Source organism: Anas platyrhynchos, chromosome 3 (genome assembly GCF_047663525.1).
Source record: "Anas platyrhynchos isolate ZD024472 breed Pekin duck chromosome 3, IASCAAS_PekinDuck_T2T, whole genome shotgun sequence".
Classification (NCBI taxonomy): Eukaryota; Metazoa; Chordata; class Aves; order Anseriformes; family Anatidae; genus Anas; species Anas platyrhynchos.
Window position 1 is genome coordinate 21,202,299 of NC_092589.1, and position 15,014 is coordinate 21,217,312.

At 37.8% G+C, this 15,014-nt stretch overlaps 1 protein-coding gene across 3 annotated transcripts in view; it reads left to right on the top strand.

Moving 5' to 3' along the window:
• CENPF (centromere protein F) overlaps nucleotides 1-15,014 on the top strand; it is a 46,010-nt gene that overhangs the window by 7,103 nt on the left and 23,893 nt on the right. For all 3 annotated transcript variants that reach the window (XM_072035509.1, XM_038177122.2, XM_038177123.2), the window contains exons 6-10: nucleotides 1,537-1,807; nucleotides 3,219-3,421; nucleotides 5,454-5,579; nucleotides 7,760-7,888; nucleotides 9,457-9,579. In XM_072035509.1, the coding sequence (XP_071891610.1) occupies nucleotides 1,537-1,807; nucleotides 3,219-3,421; nucleotides 5,454-5,579; nucleotides 7,760-7,888; nucleotides 9,457-9,579 (852 nt within the window). The remainder of the gene's footprint in view (nucleotides 1-1,536; nucleotides 1,808-3,218; nucleotides 3,422-5,453; nucleotides 5,580-7,759; nucleotides 7,889-9,456; nucleotides 9,580-15,014) is intronic.

Sequence of the window (15,014 nt, forward strand, 5' to 3'; positions counted from 1 at the left end):
TTTGGTAACTATCTGAAAAAGTGTTGAACAATATGGCTAAAGTCCACATGACCTTATTATAGTACATTGCAATAGCTAAGATATCAAGTTCAGTTCAGCATCAGAAATGTGAAGTAATGCACCTGGAAAACACAATCTGAACACTGCATATCTGTTACACTCTGGCTCCAAATTTGGTGAAAATATTCTAGGAAGTAATTCTGTAATTATTGTGGCTAGATCTCTGGAAACTTCAATATTGTGTTCAACAATGGTGAAAAAGAATTATTTTATTTGAAGTAACTAATGGGGAAGTATTTTTTGCCCGTGTTCCTTGCATGCTCCACAATTCTGGTCATCTAATCTGAAAACAGGTATAGTAGAACCAGGATGGTTCAGAGATAAATGAGGATCAAGAGAGGAAACAGAAAATGGTCGTTTTTCTATTTTCATAAGGCACAATAACAGTACCAGCTCTGGAGGATTTGAACAAAAACTATTTAATATTATACAGTGTTAAATGACAGAACTCTTTGTCACAGAGTACTGTAAAAAAAAACAAAAAACAAAAAACAAAATATAGACAGATCCAAAAGAGAAAATACAGGTGAAACATTTCAGTAAAAATAATTCCTTTAATTTCCAGGTTTCAAACATTTGTCTCAGGAAATTTAAATAGCACATCAGGGGAATGATTACCTTGTTTATTGTTAGGTTTTTATGTTCCCTGTCCATTAAAAAAAATATAAGATTGGAGACAGTATCCTGAACTATAATAAGTTTCTGGTCCTAGCACAGCTATTCCTACATGACAACATATTCTCTGGTTGAAGTCAGACTGGGCATTACCTGGTTTAGGGCACTAGTTTAAAAAATAGTAAATAGGAGGCATTTGAAAACCCATTTTAAAAATACAGTTGGGGGTATTATTGTCTGAGTTTTTTTCATTTAAAACATTTATAGGAAGGAACAAAATTAGATTTGGACTGTCACTAATTTTTCTATGCAAAGAGGTTACAAGCTGGTACCTAGCATTTTCTGTTACTGTGATTTTTGGCTATTCTGTGTAAAAAAGGTTCAATAACTGGGTATATTCTGAATTTACCTGTGTTTGTTCGGAATAAATATGGGGCAGATATCAGATGTGTTAGTCTAGACTTCTATATTTCTTGCAGCTTACTTGTGTCAGAAATTTCCTGTTAGAATGCAGGCATTGATTTTGGAAAATGTAGGAGGTAAATGGTGTTTTTTCGCTTGAAAAACACAAAAATCTGGATATGTTAAACATAAACACATAAAACTCAGTTTTTTAGGGCTCCTGGTCTGTGCTGATAAGTACCTGCTATGCTTTTATACTTGAAATAATGTTATTTTATTTATGTAGTATAAAAAGCAGTGATATCAATCAGTAATTTGCAATGGTGTATGATTTGTGTTATCATAACAACTTGAAATGACCATGACCTATTATCTAGTTATTAATAAATGAGTTTTGTTATATGTCAGCTGTAGAACTGTGTAAGGATAGATCCTTTTTTTTTTTTTTTTTGGTCACAGAAAATAAATCAGCCTTATCCTCAGCAAAGCTCTTTGAGTCATAGGGAGATTGCTTGGCATCAGGCTTCCTCATCTGTGTTTTCATGGCAACCAGAAAAGACACCATCTAGAAATCAAGAAACCCCTGCAAAGAGAAGTTCTACAGCATCCTATTTTCCATGGGAAAAGGAAACAAATTCTAGTATAATATCAGAGAAGAAGGAGTTTGACAACAGCTTTGCTGAGAATTGTAACTCTTCACTCATCACCCCGCTCAGAGCACAGAACCAAGGTATCTGGTATATTTCTTTAAAAGCCAGAGGCAGCCTCCTGTATGGCTTCGTGAAAGTTGCTGTGTGGATAGAAGAGAGGCACTGCAATTAGTGCTTTAGTGAGGAAAAGAGCAAGATACCTGTTGTTGCCTTTGGCAGCTAGCACAGCTGGCTACTGGTGTGTGTATTCACAATGACCAGCCAGTACGTGGAGATCATCCACAAGCTGTGGTAGCTTTTACATAATGGGTGTGGGATTTAGGAGGGGAGTTTGTATTTATGGTGTGGGCAGGGGATATTGCACCAAAATTGAAGGAGAACAGCCTTTTCTAATAATTCCATTGCTTATGGAACAGTTCTCTTAAAACAAAGTTAAAACTTCTCAGGATTTCATTCCATCTCCAGTGTTAAATTCAAATTCAATTATATTTTTCCTTAATTTTGTATGACTATTGAGACTTATGGCTGAGCAATATCTGTTTAAAAATTCATTGATTGAATGTGCTTAATGCATAACTGAGTTCATCCATAAAGGATGTTACAGGAATCTTATTCTATCTTTAGGGATAGAATAAGATACTAAAAATACAATGAAAAAGCAAAATAATATGTTGTTTTCTGCATGTTGGCAGAAATACATTTTCTCTGGTATCTGATAATTGGAAGTGAACAACGATTTGTTTGGTTATGGATTTGGTGGCCACTTACTTAAACCTGCTATTTCGACCAGGTTTTCCACTAACTGCTTTTTGCAGGATTTTTTTTTTATTTTATTGGGTTTTGTATTTTCCAAATGTTTATTCAAATGTCTACATGTAAAACTTTAGTCTGGGCAGTGTTTTTTAGTTTGGAAGCCATATGAATTCAGTATCAGAAGAACAGGTTTTTGTATATTAATAAATAAAATTTAGCAATTAATATTAATTCTTGATAACAGTCCTGTAGCCGACTAATGCTTTTTACCATAAAATTGCATTGTGATTTTGGAAGGCAGACTCCTGCTGTTGAATAGTATAACAAGATCACTTGGTTTTTACTTTTTATATACGTAGCTTTACGGGCAAGAAAAACATTAAAATGTGAAATAACTCAAAAGTCTCTTTGAAGCAGAGGCTTACAGTTGCCCCAAATAAATGTTTGCAGTGTATATCTTTCCTTTAAAAATAAATAAAGATAAAAATGTGTTGGGTACATTTTTCTGTATTTTTTAAAAACAACAAAGGGAAAAAAATAACAGCAGAATAAAAAATTGTCTTTGCTTTTGCAACATTTGTGCCTGACTTTGCATTTTGCTTGTGCTCTCATACGTTGCAAAATGGAATTGGTTGATTTAGTCAACTATCTTATTGTCTTGATAATTATAGTCATTAAGATTACAGTAGTAGAAAAGAGTTGAAATTTTCTTTTATCTTAACTGTTTTTAAAATTCAGAGCTAAATTCAAGTGTTAAAGACCTAGAAAAACAACTGCAAGCTCTAGAAAAAGAGAAGAAATCCCATATGAATAAATATCAAGAGGCTGAACTCAAGCTGGACAGAATGAAGTTGGAATTAACACAGAAGGATAAAGTCATAACTAAAACTAGAGATAAAATAACTCAAATGACGATGCAACTCAATCAAGCAACGACACAGGTGAGATGTTGCATCACATCTTCTGAACATCCTTACGATCCATTACCAGTATTAATGTGTGTCAGTTTTCAGTCATTTTAGTAAGAACCAAGTTACTTTGCTAAGTTTCTTGGACATTTGCTGAGATTCCAGTTTTCAGAAGACTGTTAGTTTGTGTATTACCTGTAAAAATGCAAGTATTCATAAGCAGTTGCCATTTTCTGGAAGGTTCTTACTCCACCTGAAGAAATATTTTTCATCCATTAGGTATAGCCCTCAGGCAAGATTGACTGGATTTCTGAAAAATAATTTTAGATTAAGTTCTGTAGAGCAACAGTGACATCTGGTGGCAAGTTGACACTGAACAGACTGTCGTGTAACTGAGAACTGAAATCAGTCTTTTAAAAAAAAAAAAAAGTGAAAAATCAGAAGTTGTTGCCTAAACTACAGTATGTTGTGGTGAGATAATCTGGATTTTAAATGACTTGTATAAACTAAAATCTGGGTTAAAATGCCATGAAAGATGATGTTGAGAATGCATGTAGTTTTAAAGTAAGATTCCATGACCTAATCCTAAGCAGTTTGCATGTGTAGGCACACTAGGTAAAGAAAAAGATAGTACAATTTGTTCAGTTTGTTTAGTTGACTATTTAGAGTGTATTTAAATATATAATACGTAAAAATGAATCCACTTGATTTTTGGTGTTGATCATGCCAAGAAGAGAACACCACTGTTTAAAATCATTGAGTTCAAACTGCAGATAACCAGTTAGAAGTTCCCTCTTACTGATCAGCTGAGTTACAGCATCTTCCTCAACTCCTCTTTCACAGCATTTGACAGATATGAAAATAGTACCCAGAAGTAATACGTGACTAGTATACACATGATTATTTGAATCTTCACATTTCCACCTATTTTTTTCATTTCCTACTATTTTGACTTGCCTACAGAACAGGAAAAAAATATTTTTGTGTCTTCTCCAGATATAATGATTATTATCCATTTTTCTCAGCAAGTTTCTACCTGCTACCTCAGTATATTGGAAAGCTGTGCTGTTTCCCACAGCTCCTGTATTGGTCTGTAAAAATAAACCTTTGTGTGTTGAGGGTTAACCCATATGTCTTTTGAGAGAGAGAGAGCGCACAACATTTGGCTGTAGGAGTAGGACTGGCTGGCCCTGCTTGAATTGAGGCACAGCCTGTCCTGAAGGTACCATGCAGCATCTCCTTAGCTCGGAGGCATCCTTTGGTCCTGACAGCTGAAAACTATTCCTTTCTGTTACATTTTCCTTTTTGCACTGAAACTGGATCTCTGCCCACTATTCGTGCTTTGCATGAATGACACTGAGGTTCTGGATTTTTAGTTTCCAGCCTCATATCCCAAATTTAATTTCCGGCATGTCTCTTGCATGGTTGTCACTACCACCACTCCCTGACTACAGCACTTCCCCTGTGTTGTTAGACATTCTATCATATTATGAAGTTGGCAGGGTTCTGACTGGCAGGCAAGTTTCCATGGGATCTTACAGGGGCTCACGGTCTCTGCGGTCTGCTTAATAACCCAGCATCCCTGTACTCCTACCTGCATCTTGTTTACTTATGGCATAAAGGCACTGTTATTTCAGTAAGTCATTCACCAGCTTTTGTTGCTGGGGAATAAAACCAGTCCTGTTCACACTTTCCCATTATTTCTTACCTCTTATCTTGGGGGGGTGGGGAGGGGGGAAAGTGTTTAGCCTTAACAGGTTGTTTTTGGAATAAAACCAAATTTTACTTTTCAGGGAGTTGGGTGACATTGTACCACCCTCTTAGTTAACATAATATTAACATAGTAAGCTAAATCAGACAGCAAGCTGACATATTCTTCATGTGGAGGTTAAACCAGAAGATACACTATTGATTTTTTTCGTAATTAAAGTCTGAATTGTGGAAAAGACCCACTTGTAGTTCAGGTAGACTAAGATAGTTGCCTTTTTTTTTCCTCTGTCCAACTTACGAACGTAAAACATCTCTTGCATTTTTAACGTTTGGGATTGATAACTAATTATTGTAGGTCCAAATGATGGAGCAAAAGATGAAAAGATTGTCTGAAGAACTGAATTGTCAAAGACAAAATGCTGAGAGTACTCGTCAGTCTTTAGAACAGAAAATAAAGGCTAAGGAGAAGGAATACCAAGAGGTAAGGCGGAACTTTTTATAAATTTTGATTTGTTGAGGAGATGAAATCACATGGCCTGTTTTGTGTACCTGCTTTTCAGTTCATTGCAATCACATCTGATAGATAAAAGCCACAAAGGTAGTTGGAAAAACTGAAAACACATCACAATAAAGGGGGGTCAGCCAGAGAGATGCAGACTTATGTTAGGATTCATCAGATATTAGAGAATCGTATCTCACTCAGGTCTCTCACACAGAATCCGTGAGAAACCAGGTTGCACTGGCTCACAGAATTATGTACATGTGGGTTCAAACTCAGTTATTTGTTAGTGTGGAATCTGAGTTAATTTTTCTTGCCTGTCACACATGAGAAACAAATTTCTTTAAGATTGTCTTTCTTCTAATCTTGGTTCATGCTCAGAAGATGGTAAAATATGGGATTAGCGTCAGTGTCCTTTGCTTCCTTTTTGTGCCAGCTATTGCAGAGAGAACAAGTGTAGCAGTATCCCAGAAAAATTTTGGGGTGAAATTAGGTTTAGTATTAACTTTCAGATTCAGATTAGCTCTAAACTCATTCTATAATACAGTCAGTACTAGGAAATCCAAGTGATTACTTGGGTTTGGAAGTGATGACAACATTTCAGATAGGCATTTTAAATTTGCTTTAGGGGTTGGATAGAGGGTTGCTGTGAAGACGACTGCTGTTGTGTCAGATCTTAAACCTAAAACGTTCTCTGAGGTATCCCTAGAAAGATAAAATCACTGGCAGAAGACTTCTGCTGGAGTGGCTAATGAACAATACTGATACGTGAGTGGAAAAAGTGGTTTCATAAAATCTGGCAGTAGATACTAACCAAGGATCTCAGAGAGGTACAGGACCTGGTCTAGAAGTGATAAATAAGAGTTGATCTTTGAATAACTATTGCATGAAAAAGAGTGTCAAAAGATTCAAACAGAGCAGTAATTGTATTCATCTAAAGCCGGGTTTGAAGAATGTTGTTGATTCTCCCTACAAATCCAATCCATGTTGGCTGGTGCATGCACCGACTGGAATCCTTCATGGAGGTGGCGGTGCTGAGAGCAGAGGAGCAGCACAGAACCCTGTGCACGGGTGCTTTGGTGCTACAGCCTGCTTCAGCAGCTGCTTGCTTGGATGCCAGGCAGTCTAGGTGTCACGCACAGGAACTGCTCCCGTGAAGAAGACTATTTTTGTTAAAAAGGCTTTCACAAGGCTAATATGTAAATCCACACACTGTCATTCTAGGTTGTTCAACAAGGCCAGCTGGTGTGAAGAACACTTTCTCTGTAATGTTTGTCATCTGTAAGCTGTTAAAAGCTATTATGAAGTTTGTTTAATGTTCCTTTATTTGTATGAACTGGATGCTATACATGGCAGCCAAATCCCACGTGAAGGTTTTGTTTTATGCATTTGGGCATCCAAATATGTGGGCTGTCTTGGGAATATCTCATCTGTGCATTTTCCTCCGGGGAGACTTTTCTATTCTGTGAAACCTAAGTCCTGTCCTGGTCCTAATGAATTCTGCCCTGTGAAGCCTTGTTTGTGTGTCCCTTGTCCTATTTCTGTTTCTAAAAGTCAAGTGAGATTCAGGTATGCATTCTGTTAACTTTTAGGCAATGGCCTGGGACTTCTCAGGCTTTATTCAGAGATAGTAACGTAGACTGGTTTCAGAGTCTAAACAGTTTCCAATGTTCTCTCTCAATTTTTGTTTGAATGTTTCCATCTGAGCTTCAAATTTCCATAATTATTGGGTTGCTGTAGGATGTAAAGGCCCCATTTCAGTGAGAAAAAAAATGAACCCTACTGTATGGTATGCACATAATAGCAAAGAAGAGATGTATTTGTCCACTTGTACTTTAATGTAATTCTTATTTGAAACACATCCTGAAGATAACAAATTTTAATACTGATACTTCTACTACTTTTAGTTTTTTTTTCCCTTTTCATGACATGAACATTGCTGTAATGGAGTTTTTAAGCAGATGACACAAATGGTGTTACAGCCATTCTTGCCCATGAGAAAGAAGTGTGCATCAAAGTTGTTTTCAAGTTTTTTTTTATTGTGTTTCAGAGCAGGCAGTATCGCCTAATGAAAATCATTCTATTGTTGTTTCAGTAACCAAAATAGAAACTTGTTTTAATTTGTGTATTTATTTCTTTGATATTATACCACTGTTCTCTAGGAACTAGCCTGTCAGCAACGTTCCTTACAAAAGCTGGATCAGCAGAGCAACCATGTAAGAAACAAACTGAACCAGGAGCTACAGCAAGCCAAAAACGACTTCAACTCCCTGCAGGCAGAATTTGACAAAGTAGGCTTTTTACGCTAATATCTTCTATTAAGCTTAGGATTTACTGATCTCAACAGCACTGCCTTAAGTTAATTCTACATAAAACAAATAATAATTAATATGGAAGTTTATATTGATGTTTTGTCCAGTTTGTATTAGCTGTTTTGTATTTACCATTTCTCACTGAAGTACTATGTATTTAAATGTGACTTGCAGGGTTTAGAACGTTTGGGGCTAGTCTACTTTCCACAGGGAACAGTGCAACTGAAATAAAGCTGCTGTGTGTGTGGGGACTAGTTGGGGCTGATCACAAGAGACAGCTTGTACAAAAAGCCTGCAGAGGTGCAGTCTGATAGTAGAGCTAAGCTGATCAACAAGTAGTTGCCTTTTGGAACCACAGCCCCACTTCATGCTCCCTGTTCATGCGTTCCTGTTACTTCATTTGTAGCAGCACCCTCACTCATCTGAACATGCAGAGAGCTGAAACAAGGACTAAAAGAACAAAGAAAAATTATGTATAAATAATATATAAATAATAAGAGTTTCCCATTAGTTTAACTCTGTGGACTTCCTCTCCACAAAATCCAGATGAATCGGGGCTTGTATGAGGAGGAACCTGACTACAAGGGAGGTCTCTCCCACTTCCATTAGAAGGTCTCTTCCCACTGACCATTAGATCCTACTAGTTGTGATGGGACCACAGTAAGGAAGTTGGTTGCAGCAGCAATCTAAAGAGAGGATGACTAAAAAATATACATATGTATGGGTCAAAAAACTCTTGCGAGCAGCTGTAAAGCAGCAGAGCTAACTGAATTATTAAAAAGGGCCATGAGTCTTTGAAAGCCGTGCTGAGAAGGGCCATTAGCAGGGAGGCTGAGTGAAAACAGTATTTCTGAAAGTGACAACAGCTTTCTTACAAGCTTGTTTTATTTTAGAAATGTAGTTCTGTGAAAACATTGTCAAGTGTTTTCAAGGGAGTTTTCTTTATGCACATCTTATTTCACATGTACTTACTGAATAAATTGATTTTGTATAGAAAAATAAGTGCTTTTAGTTCTTTCTCCAAAAAAGCAAATTTATTATCTAATGATCTAAGAGTAGATTTTATATTATTGTTTGTTTTCCTGTTTTGGCTTGATAATGCCATTTCCTTCCATTTAAATCTGGATCATTACAGGACTGTTTCAAAGAGCTACGACCTGTTCAGTTTCTTCAAAATACTGTGTCCATGGAGTGAGAAGAATGGTTGTGATTCTTCCTTTCTGATTCACATAGCTTACCAATAAGGCTATTATGCTGCCAATCTCATTTTAAGCCTAGAGTTATCATTGCGGTGATGTAGCTGCAAGTCGGATGTATTAACCCACCTCAGACAGTCTATATGTATTTTAGAGACATTATCTTTCTGATCAGAGGGAAAGGAACTGAAATGCAATAAGAAGCTGTTTTCTAAACCACACTAAAGCAACCTTAGGTTCATGCTGGGGTAATTTTTGTAATAGAGTGTTAGAGTTTAAGCATAGGAGGTTTAAAAAAAAAAATGTTATGCCTGTAAACACAATGTGAATTTTCAATGCTTGCTCTTGCAGATAATGGCAGCAAAGCAACGCTTGGAACGTGATAACAGTGATCTCACTCAGAAGCTGTGCAGAGCGGAGCAGGCTCTGTTAGCAGCCCAGGCTAAGGAAAGTGACTTGACAAGAAGCTTTGAGGTAACTAATGCAGAGGAGTAATGGGTACAATAAATAATATAAATTAACAAGCTGTAAACGCTCGGACTGTCTAGTAGTTTACCCACATAGCATATTTCCCCATAAGCCATCTTAAAATGTTTTTATGAACTATCTTATTAATACTTTAGTCATGACACAAAACAAGGTCTTCACTAACTTCACATAGACTCATGGAATTTGCATATTTGGCTGAAGGATTGGGATTACAATGCTGTAGCATTACTGCTGAGTTTCTGGTTCCTGTTGGACTTCTGTTACCAAACGTAGCTTTTTGTTTTAAGAGATTCTTGCTTTTAGTCCTGAAATAAAAATGAATAAATATTTGTCTGATTTTTAGAAGTAAATTCCAGAATCATTGAAAGTTTCTTTGGTGCATGCTGCCAAACTCAAAGATTTTCTGCATATTTACTATATCCTCTTTTGAAAAAATTGCATTCTTCTAAGAAGAAATACAGTTCAACACATATACACTGCTCCTAATGCTTCCCTCAAAATAAAGTTTAATTCAGAAAAGTTTTTGGCTGTGGACATACTACCTCATTCACTTGTGCAAAAATCTTTTCAACTTTAGCATCTCCTTGGTCTTCTGTTACATTATTTTGCTTTGGTACAATCAGAGTGGAAATACTAGAAACACTTAGAGTTGTGCCACTAGGAGACCTCTCAGTGCATTTCTTTTCTTTTATTTTCTACTTCTAATTCTCAAAAAAAAAAAGGGAAGAGAGCTTGATAGCTATGTAATCCTTGTCACTCATTTGTTTTATTTAAACACTCTTATCTTCCTTGTTGCCTGTTGTCATGAGCGGGTATAAAATAATCTGGCATAATTTCTGACAAAAAAAAAATTACTTGGCAAAATTTTATGAAAAAAAATTAACACCAGGGTTTTTTGACCAGATCAGTACAAGCCTTGATAAAGCTTTAGTATACTGTGAAAGTTTAGGTGCATTCCTGCTGGTGGATTACAATATCTGGAAGCATCGCCAGGTATTGGAATGTGACTATTTAAAGTGTTAATTGTTAGAACAGTATTTCACAAGGCTTTGGCCCAGCTGACTAGCACTCTTTTGTACAATTCCCAGGCACAGTTTGGGAGTTCACACGAGCCTGGCACCATTCCCAGCAAGCAGTTTGGTTACAGCCACCTGTTTTGGAAGATAGAAGATTTTAGTGGTACAGATACAGGCTGTTCCGTGCCACTTGGCCTCAATGCTGGATTGTGGTCCTTGGCACATATTTATTTAGCAAATAAATGTAGCCAGTGCCTTCTAGTGGTAATGCTAATCAAGAATGTGCTTGTTCTTCCAACATATCTCAGAGGAAAGCATCTAGAAAGCTTCTACTCATTCTTGGTGTGATCTTTCATATTTTTAATTTAAAAAAAAAAAAAACAAAACTTTGTATATCAAATATATTGGGCTCATACCCTTTCTTATTTTGAAATTATAGATTGAGGTTAGATTTGGTACGGGTGGTTTTAGGGTTGGATTTATTTTTTTTTAATTATTTTGTCAGAGAGTGCCTTAATTTGTGGAGATACCATTTTTACTGCAAGTTCTTGGAAATGCTTCTTTTTACCTACCAATCTTGTATCCACCTTACTGGTTTGCAACTATAATCATTTTTTCTTCATATATATGCGTGTTGGCCAGACAACTGAACAGCTGGTGACAGTGTTTCAGAAGGAGTGATATATTTATGAAGAAGCTGAGTCTGGGGGAGAAGGTAGTACTTGAAGAGATCAGTAACTGTTTTTCCTCTGTCTTGACTCACACAAGACAATGTGGTATAGTTAGCAGAATTTAAGGTCTGGCTGTTATCCTTACTCTCATAAATAAGTATAAAGCGAAAAAAGTCATCAGGGGAAAGTCAACGAAGCCTCCAAGACTTCAAAACAATTTGAAGTTCCTCCTGAAATCAGTACCACCAGTATATAGGTTCTGGAGTTTGGTTTAATTTTTGCTTTTTCAAGGCATAGTTGCAGAATGGATAAATTGGGTAAAACAACATACAAGTAGAAGCATTAACTGGATTGAAACCAAATTGATTCTATTGCTTATAGCTTTGGAAAGAGCAAACGGCTCATTGTTACCAGATACTTTGTTAAAGCATGGCTTCCTGGGTCTTGATGACTGCTGTTTATTGAAAACGTTTGCACTGAATCAAAATAATTGGACCATTCAGCCTTTTTAATTTCTTAAACTTGTTTGTTCTTCTGTCCATAGATCACCCTAAATGTTCTAATGAACAGGCTTGTTCAGTCATGGACTCGTATTGCATGTACATGTGGTGCTTTGAAAGCAGGAAGTTTGAGTACTTGTGCTTCTTTGAAAAATTATTGTTGAGATTGCCAGAAAACTTTGTTCCTTGAAACTTTTATGTGACTTTTTTTATTATAAATTCTGTGTAGGGAAGGCTGTGAGTAGAAGGGAAGGTAACTGCTAGTGACAGTGACAATTTTAATCATGTTCTGAGGGTGATTTATTTATGTTGTTTCAAAAACAAGCCTGCCATGCCAGCAAGCTTTTAATTTTTTTCATCCAGACCTTTCTGTTTCTTGAGCTTGGCTTTTGTGAATTGCTGTCCATCTGCTAGTAGTAAACGGATGAATAATTGACGGCCTGTTTCCAATAGGGCCATGCCAGAGCCATGCCATCTGTTGTCCAGCAGCACAGGAGTTTAGAGAAAAAAAATTAGTTTCCCTACAAGAACTTTTGTTTTGCTTCCTAGATGCAATGTAGTTATGTAGTTGGCTTTTTTCTTTTTTTAAACTCAATTTATTTGGAAGAAAATGCTCTTAATGGCAAAATAACCCTCTGGAAGTATTGATTAAGGAGGTATTGGGGAGGTATTGGGGAGGCAAGGACAATCCCCAGACATGGACTGTATATCTCGAAACAAGACACTGGAACTCATGATAAGGAAGCGGCAGACGGACAGAGAAACAAATGTAAGGACTATAAATCTCAAAACTGGACATTGGAATTCATTATAAAGATACAACAAACGGAAGAATTGGCAACAACCAGCTCTCGCAATTAAGAAACGTGCCAATTCAGCAGATTCCTGACCAAAGGTGAAAAGTACACTGTGAGGAAGACTCGGGGTCTTCCTCCCAAAGACCCCTGCCCACGTCCCAAAGACCCCTGCCCACAATTCTTGGGAGGCTCTACGCAGGCCAGGCGCAAGGTGCCAAAAGGCTAATTAGCATGAGAAGCGAGGGAAGGCGGGGATAGGTGATGCGTATGTATAGGCGCTTGTAGAATATTGATAGATTGATTGTATAAATTCAAGACTGCTTTCCGCTTTGGGTATGCACGATAGGTGGAGAGATCCCCCGTGCATCCAGCGCTGCAATAAAGAATATACCACTTAAAGGAATTTCGGCTTCGATCTTTGAATCAATCTGGCACCCCAGATGGGACAACCTCTCTGCCGGTCCGCAGGACCCGCTGGGGACAGGACTCCCTAGGGTACCCCCGGGATTTCCCGGAGGGACTCCTCGACTCACCGGATCACTGCGGAGGCAGACAAGGACCCCATCATTGTAAGTGAGTATATTCTTTATTCTGGTTTGGTTTTCTGGTAGACCGGTCATCTGGGACTGTCCAGTAAGTCGGAAGGTGACTTCTGCAGGACAGTATTTGGTATATACTTTGTGGTTAGTACCACAAGTATATCTGGGGACCTTGAGGTCCATCTGTATCTGGAACTGTCTGTAAGTCAGAAGGTGATCTTCTGCGAGGCAGTGTTTGGTATATACTTTGTGGTAAGCACCATAAGTATATTTGGGGACCTTAAGGAAAGAGCTCGCTTTAAGGTCCATCTGGAATTGTGTTGTTTATTTCGGTTTTCTGACTCATGGAGTATGGTATTTAACTCTGGTTATTGTTACTGTGATTTTGGCTATTTTTCTGGTGGTAATAGTAGGTTCGTGGCATTGTTATAAGAAAGATATCGTTATGGTGTTACACAGTTCGGTTTTCTGACTTATCGCATGTGGAATTTGACTCTGACTATTGTTATTGTGATTTTAGCAATATTGCTGGTAATAGTAGCTTTGTGACATCGCTACTGAAAGATATTGCGTGCCTGTAATTTTGTGAGTGATACGTTTTTGTGATACGCTTTTGTAAGTAACACGTGTATTCTGAAAGTGTAAACTGGAAAATGGGGGGGCGAGTAAGCAGTGAAATTCCTAAGAAAAGTGCGTTAGGATGTGTTTTGAATCACTGGAAGGATATTGGAGGATCTGCCGGTGAAAGTGTGAACAGGAAAACATTGATAAAATATTGTAATCAATGGTGGCCGCTTTATAAGCTGGAATGTGGAGAAAAGTGGCCCCTAAATGGAACTTTAAACTCTAATGTTTTGCTACAGTTAATGTTGGTTTTGAGAAGGAAAACAGGATGAAATGTTGTATACTGATGTTGTTTCAGCATCTTGGTGGGAAAAGGTACGGAATTAAGTTGGCCCCTGACTGAGCCTTTGATGTTGGCATTAGAGAAGTACAGGCTGGAGAAAGATAAAGGAAGTGTTAAAAGGGTTGTTGAAAGTGTTAAAGGTGTTTGAAGTTGAATGAGCAGGGAAAGAGGATGTAGGAATGTTAATAGTTCTGCCTCTGCTCTAGGCAGAGATCTTAAAATCATGGGCGTTAGCCCTTTGGGGCAAATGGATCATGATGGGTCCGAGAGAGAGTTGTTATGGAAACAGAAAAACAGTTAACTCTTAAAACAACCTGAGTTCATGTGCGAGCTCAGATTACCGATGGGACCGCTCAGGGAACTGTGGACAACTGCATTCCCCTGACCGACCCCACTGAGACCCTAATCATCCCTAAAATTATGAACGGCTAAGTAAATACTAAAATCTGGATGAATTGGCAATTGAGAATATGCTTCCAACAAGGTCTAAAAGAAACCCCATCCGAATTTCTTGAAAGGCTGAGGGCAGCAATGCAGAAGTTTACCACTATAGACCCTTCCTCTGAGGGGGGGTAGACTTCAATTAGTATCTCTATTTTTGGGTCAATCGGCGGAAGATATTAGACGAAAACTTCAGAAAATGAAAGAACCAGACGTAAGGGATTTGGAAAGATTAGTAGAAGAAGCCTGGAGAGTGTTTAGAAATCGTGAGGGGAATGAAAGGCAAAAGTTAGGTGAGACGATTGCAGCAGCCACTGTGGCAGCCCTGCGAAAGCAGGAAGAATCTTTTCGAGGCAGAAGGGGGGGGGAAGGTAATTCGACTCCCCTTGCGGGCTGAACAGTGTGCCTATTGTAAAGAGATAGGACACTGGAAAAGGGAATGCCCGAAGCGGCAAGAGGAAAAGAAGCTATTAATGGCTACAAAACAATGAAGGAGACCGGGGGACTCTACCCTAGCAGATCCACTGGTTAAAATTAAGCCAGGGAAAT